General features: G+C 46.6%; 1 protein-coding gene across 2 annotated transcripts in view; it reads left to right on the plus strand.

Annotated features, from left to right (window-relative positions):
- The window catches only part of TRAPPC8 (trafficking protein particle complex subunit 8), a 1,257,619-nt gene that overhangs the window by 170,141 nt on the left and 1,061,375 nt on the right, over positions 1-26,103 (plus strand). For both annotated transcript variants that reach the window (XM_085605699.1, XM_085605700.1), the window contains one exon: positions 3,400-3,489. In XM_085605699.1, coding sequence (XP_085461825.1) covers positions 3,400-3,489 — 90 coding nt within the window. The remainder of the gene's footprint in view (positions 1-3,399; positions 3,490-26,103) is intronic.

Genomic DNA, 26,103 nt, shown 5'->3' on the forward strand with positions numbered 1-26,103 from the left:
GGTACGCAGAGGTGTTGGGGTGCAGTCCGCGGGGGGGCGCCGGGTCAGGCTGCGGGGGCACCTGCACCGAAAACGCCTGCTTCAGGCGGACAAAGGCATCTACATCTACCCCTTGAGGACATGGTTTCTTAGCAGGGGGGGAACCAGTAGGTTGAGGCGTAGGAGGGGGCTTGGGGTAGTTGGGGCGGGAAAAGCCCACTTGGCGCATTCCTTCGCTATCTGAGCAGACAGGCATTGCTCCAAAGGGTCCATGGCCTGGTTGACAGCCCTATAGATGGAGTCCTCCACCGCCTGGTAAATAATTATCCCAGGGGAGGTATGCTAAGGTATCCTCCTCCTGGTACTGAACTTGCTCCGACTGCATGACTTAGATAAGCACAGGTACAGTATAGGTAAGTATTAGGAGCACAGGCAGCTTGGTGCTGAAAGCACTAATTTAAAGGCACTATAGGCGCTCTATTTTCAAACTAGGAGGGAGCCCAAACAAATCGGGGGTGGTCAATGGCACACAATTAATGGGCAGAGCCCTAGGGACACGTCAGCCCTCTCATCACAGGGCAGCCACCCCGGACAGTGTCCCACAGGCACCACAAGTCACGGTGCAATTGCGAACCCGTAGGGTTTTCAGAAAAAGCAATACAGACCCTCAATGGTGCGTTCATAGGTAAATAGGGAAGATACAGACCCCACAGGGCGTAAATCGGGTGGCAGGAGGCAAGGCTGAGCTCTCACCGGGCAGCACTCGTCAGGAATCTAATGCCAGTGCCTGACTCGTGCAGCCCATAGAGAGTGCACTGCGCCCCCTGGTGGCGGGAGGACCACACCGCACCTCGTAGGGAAACAGTTATTTAAAATGTCCTGTGACTAAAGGGAATCTGTAGAAAACAGAAAATTACACAAGCTCTAGCCAGACGCCACCAAATTCGCCAAATTAGCCAAATAACACCCCCTGAACAGGAGAAGCAAAAGAAAATAGATTTATCTGCTTCTGAGCAGCAAAGAAAGAGGAAGAGGAAACAGCGTGGAGGGACTATGCTGGCTGACTGGAGTGCGGACAGAGATGAAGGACTCCTGTTTGAGACTTTTACATTCCCTATTGTTCATGGGAAATGCAGTTGTTATAAGTGTTTAAAAATATGCTTCTGTGACAATAAAGCGAAGGAAGAAGGCATAATCTGAGCCTCCAGTCCTAACAGAATTCAAGGTTAGAGTCTCTTGTAAAGCTCGCCTTTCTTCCACTCAACTGTCCATGGCTAGGAAAAAATCCACAATTGGAGTCTGGGGCACACAAAATGGAGTTATTGACATGTGCGCTGTGAGAAGGGGGAAGAAGGGACCAGTCTCAAACAAAAAACTAATCACAGAGCAAGATTCACCTTTTTACCGTAATATTACCAAAGTGTAACAAGCATTGGCATAGCCAATAGGTCTCGCCTGTGGGACCTTATAAGTGTTTAGCCATGCAACAGTTGCATAACTAAATACTTATAAGGTCCCAAAAGCGAGACCTACTGGCAATGCCAAGCGGCCGTGCGGCCGCGAAAGTGATTGCGATCAAGCATCAAAGCGAAAGTGAAAGTAATCACGGTCAAGCCTGGCGTGCGCGCCCGCCCACATGCACTGTAGCTCTAGACTGGCCTGGTAGCACTTTTTGAAGCCCTCTCAAAAAGTCTCGCCTGACCAGCGCATGCGCTGGGTCAGGCGAGACCTAAAAAGGAACAAAGCTAATCTCACATGTTACTGTTCATTGCGATAACTCTAATTTAAAAGGCAACATTGCTCAAACTGTAAGGATTCACCCTTTGACAGTAACATTACTAAAGTATATAAAGAGGCAGAACTAATCTCACATGATACTGTTCATTGCGATGACTCGAATTTATAAAAAGGTAGCATTGCTCAAACTGTAAACATAGGTTTGAAACCGGAGCATTGCTCCCTGGATAACTGCATCTTGCGTGAATAAAACTAATCTCACTAATTTTGAGGCTCGAGTTACCCAGGTCCTTCGGGTTCATTTTGGGTTACCCCATTGTTCTGTGACCACAAAGTACATACAACAGGTCTCGAGCCAAAACCTAAAAAAACCAGTAAACAGGCATTTTCCATTTATGCACCCTAATCCAGAACAGCATCCTATTATACATCAGGACTGCCCCAATGCTGCTCCAATTTAGCAAAGATTTGAATGCTGACTCTTTAAAGAACACTACATCACGATGCACTAACTGCCCACAACTCACATTACTTGCGAACTTTAAGCTCGTCTTTCTCCATGTACAGCCCTCCTCTGCCTTTTGGCTAGGTTAGCAGTATAGAAATACCATATACATACATACAGATGTTCGATTTTTTTCTGTCTGCTTGATATCACCCTCCTTATTCCAATCTAGTTTTCGATGGTAATTTGCATTTGCACAGCTGTTATCTTATAGCTAGCAATTGGGGATAGTCTTGCTCTGTCGGCTAAAATGGCACTGTTTTTTTAACCCTGATTGTATTTGGTTTCTGAGTTGTGGTTACCAAAGCCCTGATGGTCATTTGACTATTTACTCCACTAGATGAGACCTATTTGCTTAAAAATAAAAACGAAAAAAAACCACACAGCTTGTATATTTTAGATTGGGTGTTCTGCCTTGTACAGCCTCATTATCTGGGCCGGTGCAGTGTGAGGGGGGCAAGGCTGGTATTTGACAGAAAAGTACCAGGTATGTCATTCTTGAAATAGAGGCTCATCTTGACTCTGCAGAGTTTCTTTGATGGCCGGAACACTGGGTGTCTTCTGCCCCAAGGGCTGCTGTGCAAGGCTTTAAGAGACACGCCTTCATGCAAAATGGAGGTAACCAAGTATAATAGCTAGTACTTCATTGACTAAAAGAAGAGTAAGCTCTGGCGTTTGTAGTAGGAAACTTGAAGCCCCAGCTATGTGCCATGGTCGTTGACCGTAATACAGATGATGTCTTTACATTAGTGGTTTCTGTTCATGAATACAAATAATTAATAGAGACTGTCAAATCTGTTAAAAATTGGGAATGGACTTCAATGTTAACTACTCTTCTAGCTTTTCAGAGCGGTCACTGTCTTAATGAAATATTCTGTTAATATTTTATTCTTGTAGTATAATCAGTATTTTATTCTGATTTGTAGTTGATGTTCAATCTTCTCCAGTTTTCTGGTGCAGTCATACAGTAGTTTTGGTGCACGTGCATGCTTTATCAATATGATTACAAGAAAATCCAGTTTGTATTGGAGAAATAGTAAATGAAGTGCTGTTGGTAAGGTGCATGAAAATTAAATTTGAAATTGCAAGATTATATTTTGATTACATGCCCAATAATGTCAATGTTTAAATGTGTATTTTGATGTTATTGTAATAGTATTTACATTTTCATGTTTTAGCCACTACTACTTGGTTTGAGTCCTACAGAGAGAACTTCCTCCAGTCCATGCCTGCATCAGATCATGAATTTTTAAACCACTTTTTAGCATGTATCCTTTGAACATTTACATGAATTATGTAAACATATCATAATGATGCAAATATGTTTGCCTGACTTGATTTTAAGACTTCTTTATTTTGTTTCTGTAAAATCGCTGTGTATTTCGGTGTCTGGCGCCTCATTAATCTGTTGGCAAATATTATATTAAATAGAATTCCATGTCATGGCTGTAGATGAGAATTATGCTTATAACTTTTCTTGCTTTATGTTTCAGCAGCCAGACGAGCAGTATTTGAAAAAGTACAGCTACCAGGAGCGCCAACGGGATTCTCATTTAGTCAAGAGATCAATCAATCGAAACCACCAATCAACCATTCTCCAGTCCACATAAAGTTCCTAGCCACTGAGGTGATCTGTTTACAGCTTTGTGTTTCGTGGCGTCCACGCACCCAACAGATCACTGGGCAATGGTGCACCATCTATGAGGAAAGAAGTGCTTGAAGCCTGATAGATTACTGATTTGCAGAGCAGTTGAAGATGAGTACGCTGCTTTAGGTCCTATCGGCCGGGTGTTGCTGCCTATTTCTGCAGATAAGGGCTATTCCCCCTGCGCAAGCTTCTTGATGTCAAAATCCTCGTTCTTGTTTCACACGACAGCTGTCCTTTTGAGGGTCCAGAGCTGTGTGGCATTCCGTTACTGTCTTCTACCCGTTTCTCTGTAGTAAACCTGTTTAACTGCTTAGTACTGCAGCAGTCACCCAGAAGAAGCAGTCTGCATGGCAGGTTAAATGAAATGTAGCTGACTATGGGAAGTCCTTACTAGGGGCCTAGATGAACGGACAAAGTGCACCAGTTGAAAGTTGCACACTAAATTTCCGTAGGAAGATGAGATCAACCCTTCTTGGCAAGATATATAAAAAGGACTGTGAATGAAATCCTGAGAGAGGAGGAGTTTTCTGTGTGTCTAATTTAGGCGGTTGACTCAGACCTTAAGGCAGTGGCCACCACCTTGAAGTCCCTGGGGAAGAGATTAGCTGAGTTGCCACATCAAAAATGCCCTATTCTTCGAAGGAAGGTACAGCATACCTGCCACATTAAGGGCTCCATACAGCAAGAACACATAGAACGCTTGGCAGGACTGCGGTAATGAGGATGTCTCCCCTGGGAACTTTATAGAAAAAGCCCATGTGAAGAGGGTTTGGAAGATCTGGCAGAGCAAAGCACAAAAGATGACCATATGCCACCGTAGAATATCTTTCACCTAGATGAGCTGTATCTCCTGAGATCAGTGGAGTGGGTTCCTGCAGAGAGTGTGCAGTATGTGCAGTCTAAGCTGCAGAAGCAGGTCGACAGGGAAGTGTATAACTGCCTTAGAGTGGAGTGTCCACTCCTTTTGGTGTGGGGTAAAGTGGCTCTGACTGCAAAGTTTGGCCCACGAATGGTGACATTACTGGGGAAATTCCCACAAAAGGGATTGGAAGATCCTGGGGCACGTCAGGATAAACCGCTTCATATGTTGGGACCACTGACAAAAAATCATGGAAGCAGTGAAAACAGCTAAAGAATGTAGAACTTTGGTGGACCTCGAGATTCCATCAGATTGGATTCAATGCTACATTTTCATGCCTGGAATGCAAATAGTGATCTCAGTGAGGAGGAGACCCTTGCTGCTGGTAAGGATTGATCGTAATCTTGTGAAATTAGCCTCTTTGTAGATGGGTCCGGTGGTCCAAGGGTGGCTGTAAAGTGATCATTTAAAAAAATCACTACTACATTCACGCATTGGCTAAAGGACCCAACTTTGTAAAGAAGATCTTCGATTAAAGTGTTTTGGCCAGTTGCGTTGGTGGACGCTCATTCGGCTGAATACATGTAACTGTTCCCTGGAAAAGTCAAATCTTACGTGGAGGGTGCTTCACTTAAGACAAGTGCAGACCCAGGAGAGGTCAGACCGCTTCCAAAGAGGGACCTCCCTAGATCAAGGAGGCTACACCAACAAAGGTACAATGGTGCCTTATCCATATTTCCTATGTTCCTATGCAACAGAATCTTTCTGTTCCTCTACAAATGGAGAGAACTGGCTTGATGTGTGGATCGTGCAAACAGTACAGGGCTTTTGGCTGGAGTTATTTGGCTTATCCGACTGAGATAGATTAATTTTTCCATGATCGAACAGATGTTTATCTCCACAGGTAGAAGAGCTGGAGCACAAGGGGGGCATTTTCAGGTCTGTGCTGCAGCACCAGAGTTTACTCAGCAATGTATATCTGATCGAGACTTCTAGCTGCAGATTCCTTACTTTTGGAGTTCCGAGGAGTCGGGCTGGATCTGGAAACTTTTGCTGAGCAATACCCCTTGCGCACGACGTTGGGTGGCTCCATTAGGCTCCGCATGACGTCGGCTGCGTCGGTTATGAGCTCGCAGTGCCTATATAGGCGCCACACAGGTGCGCAGACGTCAGTTCTTTTCTTTCCACGCCAGTAAAGCGCGGATCCGGGAAGAGCTACCAGTCTGCCTCTTTTTGGCAGGTTTTTTCTTGACTTTTGTCGAAGTTTTTGGATTGACTTCGTGTGCAAGGGATTTCTTTGAGGAAGACAGGTGTCAAACCATGAGGTACTTGTTCCCGCATGATGTCGGTCATCGATCCCCACCACGTCTGTGGTGTCTTAAACGTGACCACGATTCGAAGTCGTGTTCAGACTGTCGGGTGATGGACCCGAAGACCTTGAGGGAGAGAGCGGTGAAGTTGCTTGCGGCCCAGCAGTCGACACTGTCAAGCGAAACTCTGAGAAGGTCGCGGTCCATACCATCCCGGCGGTGGGTTGCGGACTCATGACCTAGACTAAAGTCTTGCAGGACTGAACTGGCAAAATGCCCGTCCCTGCGTACTTGACCATCAAGGCAATAATGTTTTGCGAACGTGTGCAATGAAGTCCACGTTGCTGCCCGACAGATGTCTTGGCCTGGGACACCCAAGACTAGGCCAAAGTCACAGCCTTTCCCACAGGTCATCAAATTTAAGGAATTAATCTCCTCTTTGATTTAACTACACTTCAGAATGGAGGGCCTTCACCTCCTCAGTGATCTCATATGAGAAGGTGAGTGGATGGTGCACTTAAACCATAAAGACGCCTATTTACCAGTTCTGATATTCAAACTCCACAGGCAATTTCTCCAGTTTGAATGGCAAAGACAGATCTTTGAATTTACTTTGTTACTGTTCGGTCTGTTTTTAATGGGATTCAAACAGCTGCAGATACCAATAATCCTAGTCATGCAATTACAAGTACCTGTATATGTCAGGGAGGCTTATACATAACAGTATTATGAGCTATCGCTCTCCTCAGTGACTGACCCTCTCCCCTTAGTATTTGAGTCACTGTTGTCACTCATATTCACATCTGTAGTTAAGAGATCCCTACATAGTTCTTTCCACATGCTAATGTCTTCTTCCATTTTTCATGTCAACCTCCTCTGCAAGCGACCACTCTCTCCCATCCTTTAACCAATTGTGTAGTGAGGGGGAGTGTTTGCTCATCCATACTATGGCTACCCTTCGTCTTGCTAAAACCAGGGTTAATTGCAGCAATTCATATGCCATTTTACGATTTTTGGCACTCTGTACTTGTCCCAACAGGCAATGCATGGGGGTAGCCTCCACTCGAAGGCCAGTACCCACCCTTGCTCGTTCAATCACACGTAACCAGTATTAGTGTACCTCTGTTCGCCCCCATGCTAAATACAGAAAATCTGCACCTTCCCTATTACATCTGGGACAATCATGGGAACGGTTTGGGTCAATACTATTCTGTCCCGTGGGGGTCAAATGCACATGATGCAGGAAATTGAATTGTATTAGTTTGAGGCGAGCATTACAGGACACCGTGCGTGTTAGGGTGCATGCTTCTTTCCAAGTCTTCTTTCCCATGGGCGTCTGTAGATCTCCATCCCAGGCGACGCGTGCCCTCGGATGAATCGGCTCTCATGGCTTTATACAACAATGAAATCAGTCGACGCCCACTTTCGCAAGTAAGCAAGACATCAAGTGTTCTGGTTGTCTGAGGAGCATTCGCGTATGTAGACCACTTTGCTCTGGCGAAATCTCTAAGGCCCGCATACTGCAGATACTGTCTCTGCCCCAAGCCAAACCCCTCACAAGCTCATTCATATGTGATAAAGGTTTCATTGGGTACAGGCCTGCCAACACCTGGCAACCACCCTCTCTCCACACCTGAAATGTCGACCATTTTACACACTGGAGCTATGATCCATATATTAAATTCCCGGTGGAATGGTGCATGCCGGAGTATTCGCTCCACAAACGTTTGCTAGATATATGCGGTCTGTTTAACCACGCACAGTAAATCTGTAGGTGCACACACACCCTCCATCAAAATTGCCTCTAAGCTGTCCGGCTGTACGTGCCATCTGAGCAGATGATTCTCCCAATTGTCCCTCTCATCCAACCACCGGGCTGCATGTTGGAGCTGTGCCGCAAAGTAGTATAGCTCTAGTCTGGGTGCTCCTAAAACCCCCTCCCCCTCCTCTTATTGCCTTGTTAGTACCTGCAAGGCCACCCTACTGCGCTTGTCCGCCCAGTATAAGGACCCCAGCACTGAGTTCAGCTGCCTAAATACAGTCATGAAAATGCCACATAACGAGTTTTGAAGTGCATATAGGCAACTGGGCAGGGCATCCATTCTGGCCACATCAATTCTGCCCATGAGGGATAGTGGCAAGGTGTTCCAGAAGGTCACCGAATGCTTCAGGGATTCAAGTACTCTTGTCACATTCAAGTGTAATATTTGTGTGTCCCCGTATGCTACATGTATACCTAAATATTGGAAGTAACCTGTCTCCCAGCGCAGCCAAAGTCTCAGCAGATCTTCTGGTGGTCGTGCAGCCAGACGTGGCAACGGAAAAATCAAAGACTTATGCCTGTTAAGGTGTGGACCAGAGTAATCGGTAACTAGTCTAAAAGCTGCTGGAGTTTAGGAATCGCTATTCGGGGGTACGCTACATAGAACAATGCATCGTCTGCATTCAGTGATACTAGACTGGTGCCGTCCCCCATTGCGCAAGATCAGGTCTGGCCTACACCACCATTAGCTCAATGGCCAGGGCAAATAGCGGCGAGAGGGGGCATCCCTGTTGAGTACCTCGCTCCAGTGTCCAATATACCGATTGACTTCAGCCCACCCGAAACCGGACTTTCGGGTCTGTATATCGAAGTTTGACACCTCTGCAGAGTCGCGGTCTGACCCCAGACACCCTCAACACCTCCTAAAGAGGTCGGTCGCTTTTTCAAGGCCATTTCATTGTTTCCAACTCTTGTTTTATGTATGATGTGTGATAAGCGCTGTATATTCATACCTGTGCAGCGGCCTGGTATAAAACCACACTGGTCTTCATGAACAAGATAATTCCTATGTGGGGCTAGGCGCTTTGCCAGTACCTTGCGTAGTATTTCAACATCCGTGTTTATCGTTGTAAGCGGGCGATATGCTGGGGAGTGCCGACATCACCTCCCGGTTTTAGGAGCATGCAAATTTCTCCCTCCTGCATAGAGGGGTACAACACACCCCTATCAAACTCTTCATTAAATGTTTGCAGTAGTGGCTGCACCCATTTTTCCGGGTAAGCCTGATAGAACTCGATTAGGAACTCATCTCCCCCCGGGACTTTGGCTCTTGGTATTTCGGCTAGCGCCTCAAGTACCTCCTCTGCTGGTAACTGCGTCTTCAATTCCCTCTGGGCCTCCAGAGGGAGCCTAGTCAGTTGGAGCCCTTCCAGGAACGGGGCATAACGATCCTCCTGGACTGCTGGGTCCGTGGAATATACCTTCTGTAGGTGCCGTTGGAGCACTTCAAGTATTTCTGCTCTGGAGTACACAATGTCTCCCACTGGGTTACGTATGCATGTCCTCATCGGGGGGGGTCCTTTTCCCTGCATAAAATCCAGGCCAACAGGTGCCCGGCCCGATCACCTTTGGCGTGTAGCCGCTCACAGTAGCGAGTAAGTCTATATTTGTTCAGCCTGTCCCAAGTACCACTGATCTGCTCACACAGCATGTGTTCTTGAACATGGGTATCGGTATGCCCATGAGTATCTGACTGAATTTCTGCTAATGCATCCTCCCTGTCACGCAGCTCTTGCTGCAATTATCGCTGTACTCCGCATGTTAGTCCTATTCCCGCCCAACGTACAACCGCCTTCATAGCTTTCCATTCTGTCCCTCTGCTGTCCGTGGTGTTCCAGTTGAATGCCATGTAATCTGAAAGCGACAGAGAAAGCGACGCCCTGCCCTCCTGATCTTCTAGGAGCTCAGGGGGCATTCGCCAACAACTTGGCCCCTGCTCTTTAGAATTCCACTGCACTACGCAGCACACTGGAGAATGGTCCGGCAAGAATCTAGCCAGGTGGGTTCTCAGCAGCCAGTAGGGCGGGCCTCTCGTCACTAAGATCATGTCTAACCTGCTACGCGTGTTGTGTGGGTGAATAACGTGGTGTGCCTCTGTGTCTGGTGTCGCACACGCCAGACGTCCTGTAGCCCCAACTTCCTCATCATGATCTGCAATGTTTTGTCATGTGTGGTTTAGGTACCGCTCTGGGTGGGTGTCGGCCCAGGGTGGGGTCAATAATACAATTAAAATCACCTGACCATATGAGTGGTACATCCAGATGTACCGCTCTAAGAGCCTGCATCGCTGGGTAAGAGGCCGGTTTGTCTGTATTCAGGACATTAGTGTTTAGGATACCGATGTCTCTGCCATCGCATTGACCTTGTAGGAGCACATAGCGTCCTACCACATCCGCTTCCATGTACTGGAGTGTGAACAGAGTACCGGGGGCCACCCAAATCAGAGCGCCCCTAGCGTAAGTACAAGAGGAGGAATGGAATACTTAGCCTCACCACTTTTTGGCTTCCTTTGCAGCCCCCATGTCAGGTGCGTTTCCGGTAGACATGCAAATGTTATATTGTGTCTTTTCAGGAAGGAGAAGACCCTATGTAGTTTAGTACAGGTGCCTAACCTCCTGGCATTCCAGCTAAGAAACGTAACCTCCTGTGCCATGGTGTCGCCACTCATTTCTCACCCAGCTTGTGCTGCAGCAAGCGCTGCCCAACAGTCCCCCCCCCCCCCCCCCCCCACCACACATCCATACAACTTGTAGTGATCAGTGAACAAAAAACGAAACTCCCCACCCCCCACCCACCGACAATACACGCACAACATCAGTCTATATTGCCCGCCTCATGCTGTTGTGTCCACATCCTCCCACCCCAATACAGACCAGCAGTTGCACTTCAATTCTGGGGTGCTGCCTGACCCCCACCCAGACACACGCTGCATGCCCCCCCCTGTAGTCCCCTCCCCCCGCCCCCCTCCCCAGAATCAAGCACGCATGGGGAAGGTTCCTTTCCCACGCCTTCAAATTCTCTTCCCAATAGAGCATTTCCGCTTCAACTTACAAGACCCTCTTCTCAGTTACACTGAACGATGAACCGGCCGAAGGGCCTCAGCTCGGTCATTGCTTGCATCATTCATTCATTCACTCCCGAGTTCAGCAGCCTCATCCATCAGCGTCTCAGGCACAGTGTCCGCAGTTGGGCCCAAAGCCTGAGCCTCCAGCTCCAGTTCAGCAGTGGCGACCACGAGCAGAGGATTTGGGGTTCCAGTGACTATAGTAGCATCCAGCTGCAGTGAACCGTCTTCTTCCACCGTGATCCTGTGCTCTGTTTGGGTGGCCGGGTCCTGTGTCTCCGTCCAGCCAGATCGCTTTTGAGGTCCCCTACCCGATCGCGAACCCCATCCCTGCTTCTGTCCCCGTGGCTCCCGCTGTGGGAGTCCATCTCCTCCGATTTCAAGCCACCTCCATACTTCCTCCGGGCATTCAAAGAAGTGTGCCTTGCCCTGTGCCAAGACTTTCAACTTGGCTGGGTATAGGTGCATTTATTGTAACTGTAGTTCATGTAGCTTTCGCTTGACCCCTAAGTAAGATTTCCGAAGCCTAGTATAATCTGGGTATATAGTAACTTTATTATTTTCATATTGGAGATCTTGGTGTCCCCTGGCCGTGCGCAGTAGTTCAGCACTTTCGCTATTGTAGCACGGGGCTGTGCGCCTGTGGATGGGGGTCGTACCAGTGCCCTGTGGGCCCTCTCGATCGCATTCAAAGTGGATAGGCTCTTTGGGGCGAAGTTGTGATCGAATCCAGTGTTACAGGAATTGCTCGGTCGAACTTTGTTCTGCCTTCTCCGGGATGTCCAGTATGCAAATGTTACTGCGCCTAGCTCGACCTTCCGCGTCCTCCGTCCGCCTCTCCACTGCCCTTGTGGCCAACTTCATCTTTGCTACTTGCTGTTTGTGTTACGTCGTCGCCTTGCAGCTCCAGAATATCTCCCTCAGCTGTCGTGACCTTGTCTGCCACCTTTTGCAGATCTGCACAAAGCAGGTTTACGTCTATTCAGACGGTCTCAATGTGATCTTCCAAGGCGTTCCTGGATACCTGTATAGCAGCCAGGAGTTCTGCCCTGGTTGGCTCGGGACATTCATCCTCTTCCCCCCGGTTCCCACAGTTCGTCTAGTCATGCGCTTGAGGGGGGTGTCTGCGTTGTATTCTGAGTTATGGCGTTGGAACCTGCTGCCTTTGCCGTCTTGTCCTTGCCCATGTTTACTGCCGCGTTGATGACCTACTACGTGTGCCCCCTGCATCCTGATTGATCAGGAGACTCCCTCCTAAGCGTCCAGAAGTTGGTTCAATTGGCACCAGATCCCAAATTGTGCTCCTCTTACTCGGTCTTCAAACAATTGGGTTGGCGCCCCAGTTCAAGTTGACAAAAAGCCCCCGATGCAAGAGACCCCTGCAGCTCCTCATACTCAAGTGTGTCCAGTTCTTTCCAGTTGGGGGAGGGGCAGTGATCCAACATCACCACCATTCCCAGGGTGTGACTCCACTTATTTGAAGAGATGCCCGCGTGTCATGGCCTGGTTACCACCCGCACCGATCTCCGTAATGACTCCAGGACTCGGGTATATGCACTGCGTGGTGTACTCAGTTAATAGGCCCCACCTGTGCTGTTGCCTTTTTCCATACAGCGTACTGCTGCAGGAGAGGAGGGGAGATGGACTGCGCGACTGCCTCAGTCTACCATCATGTCTCAGTTCAGCTTCTCACCAGGAGCAATCAACCAGCTCTCTGCGCTGCCCAGCAAGGGAAAATCTATCGGCTCCAGCCTTCTTCCGCAGTTGGGACCACCACCGGGCCCCAGCCTTCCAAGGATCCTCCAGGACCCAGAGCGGGCCATAAAGGCTATCTGCCTGGCCTCTTGCGCATCTCTGAAGGTATCCAGTGGTGCCTCCTCCCAGCTCTCTTACCATGCTCAGCTCTCTGGTTGCGCACCTCCGGTCCAGCGGTCTGTGATTTCTGCTGCTACCGCAGCTCAGTGTCTCCCTCAGAGGGGGGGGGGGAAGGGGCCAAGTCCCCCACAGTTCTTTGGTGCAGCCGATGCAGGGCACCCGCCTCTTCAGCTATTTCGGCGACGGGTGACTGCCCCAGGCCACGCCCTCGCAGGCCCGAACAGTAGCGCCTCGTTACGGCCTCGGCAGCGATGCCAGGATCAGCCCTGTATTTTGCACCAAGCGTCCTTGAAGGAGCTCCGTGTCTTCAGGGGGCCAACACAGCTCAGCAACTCTTTTTCCCTCTGGTCTGAGGATATGGCATCAGTATTATGCAGGATTTACGGGCGGACAGACTGGGAGCTTAAGAGGCTCACGTCCTGTCGGCCATGTTGCTTGGCTAGCCCAGGCCAGTCCTTTATAGTGTACTGCTGAGGCTGCAGATGCTGCGCCTCTGGAGGGGGTCTTGCTTATTCGGAGCCTGTCTCTCGTATGCAGGAGGTGTAGATCGAGATTTAATAGTGGCTACAGCTTAATGCCTGGAACAGCAGAGCCATTTTCGACCTGAGTTGACATATGAGTTGACATATAGTAATCGTGTCAAGCCCAGAAGGTTAGGCATAACTCAGGCGCCTGTTACAGGATGTCTGTACAGTAGGGAAGTGGTTAGAGAAGGAATTGGATGTTTGCATCATTTGTCTGGAGCTGCTGTCCAGTTCATTGGCAATCAGAGCACTGGTGAAGTACAAGGTCAACTGTTCCAGTCTGCCACAAATTTATAATTTGTCTGCTGTGAGGTTAATAAATCACTTGGTGGAACACGAGGTCCAGACGTCAAGAGGACCTCGCAAAAGAGCTTTGACGCTAATGCCTAGATCATCAGATTTCAGTGATGGCCGAACACCTTCCAGGGTTGTCTAATGCGGTGGCAGACTGCCACTGTAAATAACTTTGCGATTTTGGGGACTTTAGGCTGAATTCAAAATTGGAGGCCGGATGCTAAATGGGGGCCATATGCAGTAGCCTTATTCTCTGCTCAGCACCCCAAATTCTACAGGTGGAGAGAGGATCTAGACGCTTTAGCGACAGTTGCCTTTCTCTAGTATTAGGGTCATCGAGTACAGCATGACTGCCCAGTATTTTTGCGGTCTTGGGATCGGCCGTGCCGATGAGGAAGACCGTTAACAAATTTGATCTTGATAATGACAATGTAGAGATTGCAAGTGTGGTTTCCATTTCTTGGAGTCTTTCTTGTGATTCTCCACTCCCTCTGCCACTAGCTCTTCAAATTCGATGGACCCATGGGGGATTTACACCTGTTGGTGGAGGAAGGGACCCTGACATTGATGGCATGGAGTCTGGGAGACCTCAGAGCTTTGGGAAAAAAGGACATGGGTGCTCAGAATTCACAAGCACCGTTTGTCAGCCTGGACAAGATAGTTTCTTTGGTGCCTAGGAATGAAATTGGATCCCCTGATGGCGGTGGTAATTTTTCAGCTTTGTTTGGCTGGCGAAGGGCAGGCATACAGGGCAATGGATACTTTTAGGTCCGTGATATGGACACAGAACTTAATCCGGGGGGCTTAGGTTTATCAGGTTGACAAGTATCCCCTGTTGAGTACTTAGGAGAATAATAGCAACCCTCCTCCACCCCCCCCAAAAAAGGAACTCATGGTATTCTAAGCACTGAAACCTAAGTGGAGACCATTGACTTTTAGGGTAGTGGCATGTTGAGGTGCCTTAGGGAGCATGAGGAAAGTTACACTTTAACTGAGCCTATTTTGGATGTTTGGTAGAATCCAATTTCCTCTCCTGCAGTTTCCAGGACAGTGGCTAGAAGGTACAAAGTAGCTCCGGGGATACATCTTTTCTGTCCTCCCAGCCTTCACCGGAAAGCCTAGTGGTCCAAGGTTCTTGTTCTTCTAGGTTATCAGCTGGCTATTTTCCGTCCATGCCTGCTGATATGGAATGGAGCAGTTGGGCAAAAAGGTAGTCTGGGAGTATGGCCTTCAAATCAACGAAGGCCACATGTTTCTTGTGACATTACATTCACGCCCTCATGTATACAGCTTATAAGGTTGTTCCAAAATTGCCTACAGAGGTGCAGGGGCATTTTTCTGAACTACTGACGGATGCTCAGGCTGCTGCACGTCAAGTAATCCAATCTGGGCTGGATATGACAGACTCTTTAGCCAGAGCAATGGGGTAGTCTGTTGCAACGAGAAGGCATGCCAGGATGTGGGGTTCAGGCTTTTCACATGATGTTCAAGCTACGTCACTGGACTTGCCTTTTGATGGGTCCCACTTGTTTGGAGCTGACAGCGCTTTAAGGATAGCAAGGCAACAGCAAGGTCCTTAGGGCTTCAGACCCAGCCCAGGGACTATATAGACAGTTCCACAGGTATCGTGGCATTGCAAAGAACTTGTCCTTTCACAGTAGACGACAGCCACAGCAGCATCCTCTGTACAGGTCCTACAGAGGAAGGGACAGAGGTCGCCCCCGCGGCTGTTCTGCCAGGCAACAAGTCTCCTCCTCCTCTTCTGCCTCTCCAACCGTGTGGCAAGGAAGCAGCTCTAGCTCCACCATCTTAGAGCATGCTTGTCTATTGGGAGGAAGGGTGGCCTATTTTCTACCTCATTGAAGGTCTGTAACTACTGACCTCTGTGTTTAAAACATTGTAGAAAATGGGTATGCCCTACCCTTCCGGTTAGTGCCTTTGCTCGTAAGAGTATCTTCTGCTTCTCCAGCAGGAAGTACTTTCATTGCTGCAAAAGGGTGCAAACAAGATAGTTCCAGGCAGTAAATAAGTCAGGGGTGCTACTCCTGGTGCTTCCTGATTCCCAAAAAGGATGGTAGTTTACGGCCGATTCTTGACCTCAGGATTTTGAATTTTTTTTAAGTTCAAAATGTTGACCTTTGGCCAGGTTCTTCTCGTGCTGGAGAAAGAAGACAGGATGGTGTCGATCAATTTACAGGATGCATATTTTAACTATCCCATTCTGAAGTCTCATTGGAAGTATCTCTGTTTTACGGTGGGGACTCAACATTACCAGTTTGCAGTCCTTCCGTTAGGCCTTACTTCCGCACCATGGGTCTTCACAAAGGTGATGGCGATGGTGACAGCACATCTCAGAAGGTCTGGGATTCCTGTGTTTCCCTATCTTGATGACGAGCTGCTCAGAGCAAATTCGCCAGAGATAGTGCTGCATGATTTGCAGGTAGCAATGCAGCTGTTCAGTTTGGGTCTTTCGTTAAATGTACCCAAGTCTCACCTGGTGCCCTCTGAGCGCAACTTGTTCATAGGGGCAGTACTGGACACTACCGTGAGTTGTGCCTTCTCACCTCCAACGAGGATTAAAGACGTCCAGGCTACGATTTCACTTTTTCAGAATGGAGCTTCTGTTGCAGTCCTGAAGTTCTTGCACCTGTTTAGTCTTGTTTCTTTCTGCTTTCTGATGGTCAGCCATGCACGTTGGCATACAAGGACCTTCCAGTGGTGCCTCCGCAGGCATTGGTTTCAACACAATGGAGATCTCAAGGAGGTGGTCAGAATCTCCAGAAACACTGCAGCAGTTCTGAAATGGAGTGTTCCAAGCAATCTGTCTCAAGGGAAGCAGTGTCACCCTTCTTCTCCGGTGCCAACAGTGATAGCGCATGCCTCCACTCTATGGTGGGGAGCTCATCTGGGGGATCTGGAGGTGAAAGGTCTTTGGTCCCTAGAGGAAAGATTGTTTCAAGTCCATCTTTTGGAAATACGGGCGATAAGTTTGGCTCTTGATTCCTTCCTCCCTTCCCTTTGTGGTGAGTCGGTTTAGGTCTTAACAGACAGCACTACCACAATGTGGTACATCAACAAACAGGGAGAAGCAGATGCTCCTGCGACTCTGGTCTTGGGCTCAGGACCCCACAATTTGCGTGATCGCAAATCACTTGACTGGACTGTTGAATGTGCGTGCGAACAGTCAGTTGTAAATTTTCGGCTGATCATGAGTGACGTCTCCATCCGGAGGTGGCTCTTCACATTTTCAGGATGTGGGGTTTTCCTCAGTTGGACATGTTTGCCACTCACAAGAATGCACGCTGCCCGTCATTCTGCAGTCTCCAGTATCTGATGCAGGGAGTGTTGGGGGACACGCTTCCATTAGATTGTGGCTCACAGCTTCTTTATGCATTTCCCCCCCATGCCCTTGATTCCTCAAGTTCTGAGGTAGATTCACCAAGCCCTAGCCCAAGTCATATTGATTGCCCATGAGTGGCCACGAAGGGTGTGGTGCACAGACCTCCTTTACCTCTCATTGCACCCTCTGCTCCATCTCCCTCTCAGGGCAGACCTCATCTCGCAGGGGCACGTTCTTCACCCTAACCTCCAGAGCCTGCACCTTCATGCCTGTAGATTGAACAGGCAACCTGAGTTCTTGCTCTCTTCCACCGGATGTCGTGGGCTTTTTTTTATCAGCCAGAAGACACTCCACCAAATCTGTCCATGCTGGTACATGGGCTAAATTTGTAAAATGGTGTGAAGATAAATAAATTGATCCTTTAAACGCCCATTTTTCTGATGTTCTGAGTTTTATTCTTGCCCTGGCTCAACAGGTTTGCGCAGTGGCAACTGTTAAAGGTTACACTTCTGCCTTGTCAGCTTTTCTTTGTTTGCTTGATCAACCCTTTTTGTTTAAATCTCCTACAGTTATGAGATTCATTATGGGTCTCACTAATATGTTTCCTCTCACTCCCTTTATCCTCTTCCATGCTCATGACGTCTCCCGGCCGTCATGAGTCACAATGGGCGTGTGCGGACGACGGCCGGGAGACGTCATGACCACGCCCACGAATGGAATGTCCAGCACTGCGGCAGCGCTGCGGCGGAATTTGCGCCGCAGCGAAGAGGTTAATATGCTTCAGTGGGATTTAAATCTAGTTTCTACATTTTTGATGGGCTCGCCCTTTGAACCTTTGCATAGTTGTCCTTTAAGGTTTCTCGCATTTAAAACTATATTTTTGGTGGCAAACACATCAGCTAGGAGGGTAAGTGAATTGCAGGCTCTTACTTCCAAGCCTCCTTTGACATCTTTCCATGCAGATAAGATGGTTCTTAGGACCAGAGCTGCTTTCCTGCCTAAGGTGTTCACTCCTTTCCACTTGGGGCAGTCCATCATCCTACCTACTTTCTATCCTCCTCTTCACCCTTCTAAGGAGGAGGAGAGACTTCATCGCCTGGATCCCAAGAGGGCAGTGAGCTTCTATTTAGACAGAACCAAGGACTTCAGGCTGGATGATCAACTCTTCGTAGGATACGTTGACACAGTGAAGGGCAAGGCTGTCCACAAAAAAACGCTGTCCAGGTGGATAATCCTGTGCATTAAGTTCTGCTACGCCTTAGCCAAGAAGGAGCCTCCTGAAGGTATTCGTGCTCATTCTACTAGAGCTAAGTCGTCTTCTTCTGCTTTGGCAAGCGGTTTCCCTGTGGTGGAGTCCTCAAAGTGGCAACTTGGGCCTCCCTCCACACTTTTGCAAAGCTCTATTGTTTGGATTCGGACGTGAGGAAGGACGGCCATTTTGCTCGTTCTGTGTTGCAGGATTTTTTGGTGCAGGCAGGCACCCTCCTCCGAGAGTGGGACTGCTTGGGGATATTCATTTCAATGGGTTTGGAATCCACAGCAGATGTACCCATCAGAAAAACAAATTACTTACCTTCGATAATGCTTTTTCTGGTGGATACAGTATCTGCCTGTAGATTCCTCACTGACCCAACCACCTCCCCATTGCCTGTCTGCTTATACTGAAAATTAACTAATTAATGTTTTTTGAAATTTCTTGTTTGAATCATGAGGTTGCTTCAATTTGGGAAATATCTATGATGCAGTGTTTCCATATTTGGATGTGTTTTGTATATTATGTATACTTGTGAGAAGGTTGTTGGTTCACCCGTTTCGCCTCGAAGACCTGGACAAATGGGTGGAATTGACGTCAGGATGCAGAGGAAGAGGTGTGGCGCCGCAGGCAGGGCGACTGACGCCGGAATCTGGGGATCACGGTTCGATCCCCGGCGCCGGCGGCAGATTAGCCCAGCACCATGTGACTCTGGACAATAGCTTGCTTAATCTTCCTGACGGCCCCCAGCGCCTAGAGACCCTTACGGGTGATAGTTCGCGCTTTACAAATGTGGATGATTATTATTATTATTATTATTATTATGGCTCCGACAGCGTCACACGGAGTCGCATGCGAAGCCGTTCCTTTGTGACGTCCTCGTTGACGTGGGAGAGCTGAGGAGAAAAGTTTCCATGGAATGCTGTGCATTGGGATAATTCAAAAGGTGAGAAATCTACAGGCAGATACTGTATCCACCAGAAAAAGCGTTACCGATGGTAAGTAACTTGTTCTTTTGTAGTATGTCCACACATAGCCAACCAATGGCACTGCAACACCCTCCCGTACAAAATAATGGAGATAGGGACTTACTAAGAATGTGTAATTTACTTTCTAAATAATGCCAAGTTAGTCTGGAGAGGTGCCGGTAATGAGAGCAAGAAATAGTGATAATTTTAAAAAACAATCCTCATTGTTGGTGACTAATGGTAATTCAGGTGCTGTGCTGAGTGAGATGTTGGATTCGTACATTTTCTTAACTAGAAAGTTTTAGGGCTAGTTTATTAGATTTTTCTGCTTTATATTTGCAGAGAAGAATTTATATCTATTACTTTGGTATTTATTTGACAATTTATTTGGTATTTTTCTTTTCAGTCTAAGGATATTGAAGTATTATGTCGCCATATCCCTGGTGATAGTTCACACTCTCCCACCTTTAAATTTCTGCAGTTAGATCTGTGCAGATCCTGAGATTGAATTATTTTACCCACATCAAGTGCATGCTCAATTTGGGATTAACAGACGTTTCATACCATTCATTATCTTTGCCCTATTGAGCTCTTCAAGGTCCCTAATCTCTTAGGAGTAGGAAGAGTACTATGTACACAAGGAAAACCTTTTTTGCAGGTAAACAAGAGCCTTTCTGGTATAATAGATCACCTTCCTCTGTGTTTGTGTCTTTCCATTCTCTGCCATTTTGAGAACTGCAGAAAATGTCTGCTGAAGAGTCTTGCATTAGTTTTTACCAAAGCCTGGATGTATCTCGGCATGTCTCATTAGTGAACTGCTCTGATATCATTAGTAAAACTAGATAGTAAAGATAATTTTTTTTGTCCTCAAAGATTCTTTGCATACTGAAACTTAAAAAGCTTGTTGTTTGAAAAACTTTACGATTTAATAGAATCTAAGCCAGGTTTCAAGAAGGGCTTGAAGTTGTTTGTCTCGAAAGAAAATAAGGAGTTGGTATTCCAAAGCTACTCTTAGTTTGAGCTGCTCTCATGATTCTGATATTGTTGATTGTTGATGTTTAAATGGAAGTTCACCCCAAAAGAAGCATGGTTTTAGGCCATGTCAAATGTTGTAGCTGTTCCAAGACGTGCATCTTGTGGAGATATTTTGAGTTGCAACTGGATATTTTCAAACACTTAAGGAACATTCTAATTCTGTAAATGATATGGCTGCATCCTAGTGTGGTTTATCTTTTTACACATTCTGATAATTGTGGCTTTCGGTTGGGGTAATTTTGTAGGAAAGAGGAAAGCGCCGATAACACTGCAGCAATAGTGCTTCTTATTGATGGTTTTACAGGATCCAAATGACTTTAATTTCAAAACGCTTGCCGTCTTGACTTGGTTAGTAACTTTACTTCAGTGATTAAACCTTGAAACGCAGGTGTGGCCATGACTTGAGGCATCATCACATACTGGCACTTGCAAGGATGAGAAACCTGGGCATTTGTCTTAGTTCTTTCTATTTTAATTCCACATCCACAAAATTCCCAAGCCATGACAACTTTACCGACTCAGTTTTTGCTTTTGTGTGGACCGTATTCATCCAGAAGATATCAGTTACTATCTAGGATGAGAATTAAGACTCCGATCACCTGAAGTCAGAAAATGTGTTAATGATTTGAAATATTATTCTCTAGCTGTAGCCCAAAAGGATTCCTGAATAGTGACTGAGTAATGGGCTGATAGATCAAGGTTAAGATTGTGGAATAACTGTATATCGATTCATTTACTATTAACAGCACTTCTAAGCTTATAGCTATGTGTTGTCACAATAAATTCGCTTTCCGAGCCTCTTGTTGTGCCAGCTATAATTCCCATATGTTTACAAAGGTTTTGATTCAATTTAATATAAGAATAAATCCCAATATTTTTACTAGCAGGTTCTGCATTCAATTGTGCATACTATAGTTGGAAATGGGATATGTTTATCCGTTACTAATTTGATCATATTCGTTGGCAGTTAACACATAAAAAATAAAAAAAGATAGATGTTAAATGAAGAGTAACTGATGCATCTAACAATTGGGTTTTCCCTTCCAGCAGCATGCTTAAATTACTTTAACACACCTTGAGCCCTTGACTGTTTGCAGGCAGCACTTTGTTTGGGATTTTGCCGGTCCACTATTGTCAAAGGGCACTGCATCGCCCAGAAGTGCATCGCGGCTGGAGCCTCGCTCATCATCGGAATCGCGCCAGGGGCGCCATAAAACTGACCCGGACACCCGCAGCGCGGGACGTGAGCGGGCGTGCCTGGGCCGCGCCAGGGCAAAGCCCGGTCCAAGGGCGGGCCCATCTGTGCCCGTCCGAGACCGGAGGAAGCTGGGCTACCCCCTTAAAATTTGATAAAATAGGGACGAGTCATTAATTTGCGGGAAAGTATTGTTTTATTTGTTTATATTTAAATATCATTAGTAGTACTAAAATAAGTAAAAGGAAAAAAGGCACAGGGCAGGGTGTTGTAGGAACACTAGATGCCTTTTTAACAAGGGCAGAGTCAGCACTCATACACGAAATTGAGCTAACGAAACGTAGATTATCCTTAGAGCCCTGGCCATCCCAGATTAGATCAACTTCTATGAGGGCTGCTATTCCAAGCAATAACGAAGTGTATTTTCCTCAGAATAATTTGTTGCAACACACAGAGCCAGAAATAGCTTCCCCTATCTCTTCAGATGTAGAATGTAGATCTGATAGACTCAATGTAATTACAAAAGGTCGTAAAACTAAAGCAAACCAAGGGAACGTTAGTGAACCACCATCTAAGAAAAGGAAGGGCCGGGGACCCCAGAAACAGACCAAGACTAGCTCAAAAGTATTAGGGAGGAAAGCGCGACCTCAAACGAGTAACAGTGATCTTAATCAGGGGCTCCCTACGATAGCACCTACTGTACTAGAAGGGGCACCAGTTTGCGCGCAGGAAGAGGATTATTGGGGTAGACTAGAAACAATGGTATCAGTTCTTCTGGACCCAATACTACAAAAAATATCGATAGTTGAAGCCAGATTAACAAAGCTGGAGGAGCTTGTTTCTAGTAAACCCCCGGTTCAATCGGTCTTTTGCCCAAGTAAAGGCCCTGATATAGTGCGTAACAGGAGAACGGACCAGGGTGTTGGCGAGCCTGGAAGTATTCCTGTAAGTGGCCAAGCATCTAACTTGACTATTTTAAATAACAACCCATCTAGTTCAGGTAACGCCCATGCTCCGAGTGGGTACTTTTCTTCAATAACAGGACAACCTATAGTATATCATGAAGACCAATCACACTGGACAGCTGGCATAGGTCATACATCTGAGAACGCTGCAAATGTAACTAATGGTTCATCTAGTACTATGAGGGATTCTACACGTAATGGGGGAACGGTTAGAAATACCCAAGACCATTTGAGATCTAATCAGGGGGATGCTAATAATTTAGGTCGGAATCTGCATCTACCTCCAGAAGCAACTCCATATACTGTTGTTTTGAAGAACGTTCCACCCTTAGCATATAATGCTCCCGAGCATTTGTCAGCCTTAAGGAACAAGTCCTTGCATCTTTTGAGTGCATAAGCAATCCTCTTTTTTCAGAGTCTAAAATGGCCAGGAGAATTGAATGGGTAGGCAACTCGGTAAACTCACTTGGGGGAGATTGTGTAGTATTAACTTTCCGGTCACCTGACTTGGTGCAGTCAATTCTTGAAAGGGGAGGTAATCGGTTTATTAATGCCCAGGGTATAAATATTTTACCCTTGGGTTTTTTCTATCAACCTCCTAGATCTCAACGGTGCATACCTGTGGTGGAGAGTTTCCCAGGGACCGGGCAGCCCAGATATATGGTTCCAGTGAATAATCGCTTTGACATTTTGAACCGATTGGAAGATATAGACTGACTCATCTCAGGTCTTCATGCTCATCCTTACTACAAGACTAGTTTTAATAGATGTAGGGTCGACCATGACCGTAAACAGAATGGTAGCCTCGGACTGAGCAAAACAGAGAAAGATTGTCAGCCCCCTTCAGCCTTCAGGGAGATGAGGGAAGATAGTGTAGCTGCAACCACCCTGATTATGGACGCCCCAATAAAAACACCTGAACACTCAACTTTGGTCCATATACCCACAAATAGTGTTGATTTACTTCTCCGGGAAATAACTTCAGCCAACGTCGCTGATCATAGCGACGTATCCCTTTGTAACATAGTTTCCTGTAACATCTCTGGCTTACGGTCTAAGCTAGATAACCCTTTATGGTGGGATTTTATAGTAAAACCAGAGATATGTCTCCAAGAGACTTGGGCCACGGAAGTGATTCATTTGAATGGATATAGGACGTTCTGTACCCCAGCTATCGAGGGCTCGAGTGGAAGGGCTAAAGGTGGGATATGCACGTATATTTCTAGTAGTTTGAACTTAAAAATGATAACTATGTATGGAGATGAAATTTACTACCAAGTAGTTGTAATCCAAGTAGACACAAAACATTGTATCGCCTTGGCAAATTTCTATAACCACATTCCCCTGGACAAAGTCGGTGCTACTGTTAAAAAATTGGGCAGGGATTTGAAGTCTGTTTGTGATAACAATGCTAAAGACACAATGTTAATTCTGTGCGGTGATTTTGATTGTACTCTGTGTCCTAATACTGATGATAACTCATGTTGCTTCCCCATGGAAGAAGGAATAAGTAATTCCCATTTTTGGCACGCTATACTGGGTGAGATGCTGAATGAAGTAATAGCTACCCTTGACTTGGGCTTTGCAAATGAACTATGCCCAACCCCTGTCCATATGTCCTATACTTTTAATGGTAGGGGGGTCTATGCTCTATTATAGACTATATATTAACATCAAATAGTTACACGCTTGGTCTCCACTCGTTTTCCATAGCTGATCATTCTCTGAGTGATCACTTTCCCCTGTGTCTTTCTGTTGTATTATCATCAAGTACATCAACCAGGTCTAACAAAGATGATCAGATGTTAGACAATATAGTAATCGAGAGAACAAATGGCTACTCTCTGCACTGGTCGATGGTGGATCCAATAGTGATAAATAAGACTGTGGTTGACCAATGTAAACATGCTTTTGAGGCCTGTCTGAGTAAATCAGTTGCTCTAGATAGCATCCTGTCTTCTTTCGATCTGATATCTAATGCAATTAGGGAGGCACTTTTCACTCAAACGCAGGAAGGGTCAATCACAGGGTTGGTGTGACTCTAGGTGTACTCTGACATATTCTAATTTAAAAAATGAGCTACATAAAACGCCTAGATGTCCAATTGGAGTGAGGCAGGCTAGAGGAGACCACAGGCGAGCAGTCAGAGAGAGGAAAATTGTTCTGAAGAATGAGGCGTGGGAGGCATTGCATAAGGCTTCGGTAGCAAAAGATAGTTCGGCTTTTTGGAGGGTGGTTAAAGTCTCTTTTTTGACTACTGAAGCAGGTCCGTCTTTCAAAATTACCATAACTGAGGATCAATGGATTAACAATTTTTGAAAAGTATACAACGGCGAGGATAGTTTGGAAGTGACCGATAATAATGGTCAAGGGGAATGCAATACGGATCCACTGAATTATTGTTCAGACTTGCAGTTTACTCTTGACGAATTGAACCGGGCACTTGCTGCAAGTCAGGGTGGTAAGGCTCCTGGTCCAGATGGAGTACCCGTAGATATATTTAAGGCAAATACTTCCCTTTGCGGACCAATTATCACCCAGGTAATTGTTGCGAGCTGCCGTATCCCTTTTTTATCAACCTGGGCAGATTCAACTATTGTCCCAATTTTTAAAAAGGGCGATCGGCAGGACCCTAGATGTTATAGGCCCACATCTCTGCTGGACAAAAATAGTAGGTTGAATATTACTAGAACGTCTCCAAGCCTGGGCAGTATGGTTTTCGCGAGGGCTTGGGGACGGTGGAACAGAGTTTAAATTTATCAATTTTATTGGGGAAATATACCCGTGCAAAGAAGGGGAAGTAATTTTTAGTGTTTGTGGACCTCACAGCAGCCTTTGAATGTGTGAAGCATAGTAAGCTCTGGGTGATACTAGAAGTTATGGGGGTTGATGTACAGATAATTAATTTTCCTATGCGATTTTATACCGATGCCAAGGCGCGAGCACGTTGCGGACTGGGCGGTGAGCACTCGGCTGCATTCCCTATTAGGAGGGGGGTCAGACAGGGATGTGTCTTGGGCCCCCCCCCATCTTTTTAATCTTTATATTAATGGTTTGGGTGAGGCACTTTTGAAAGATAATTAAGACTTCCCTCAAGTAGCTGGGCATCCAATACCAGCACTCCTATATGCGGATGACGCTGTATTGATGTCCCGTACTCAAATAGGCCTTCAGAGTGTTTTAGATAGTTTCTCTAAATTTATGGATGACCTTGGTCTAAGAGTTAATACCTCAAAAACTTTCATTATGCAGTGTGGCCATGGCAGTAAGAGGTGCATGGAAATGTTCGTGACTGGTCAGAAGATTGGGGTTGCTAAGAGATTTTCGTATCTCGGAATACTTGAAGTAATCTATAGTAATCCAAAGGCCACATTTACCAGTGGCCCGCAATACTAAGTCAATAATAAGCAGTTGGCAACGTAGAAGGTTCAAGCGTTTATTGGCCACAACAGAACTGTACATAGAGGAGCCTCATCGAACCTCACCCATCAGGTGCGCCGAGGAAGACTACTGGCACCTTGACAGAGTCACACTTATATACATAACAGATTCAGCATACAAAGCATTGTGAGTGGAAAAACACCAGTTAGCCCTAGAGCTTCTAGATGAGCTCATACCATCTGCACACATAAGGTTACTATCTTCTACAGAGAAGGTCGGCGGGGTGACTCCCTTTCGTCTCGGGCCCAGAGGAATTTCGCTTGATACTCCCTACTGCAGATGTGACCTTG

This window comes from Triturus cristatus, chromosome 5_1 (genome assembly GCF_964204655.1).
Source record: "Triturus cristatus chromosome 5_1, aTriCri1.1, whole genome shotgun sequence".
NCBI classification, from domain to species: Eukaryota; Metazoa; Chordata; class Amphibia; order Caudata; family Salamandridae; genus Triturus; species Triturus cristatus.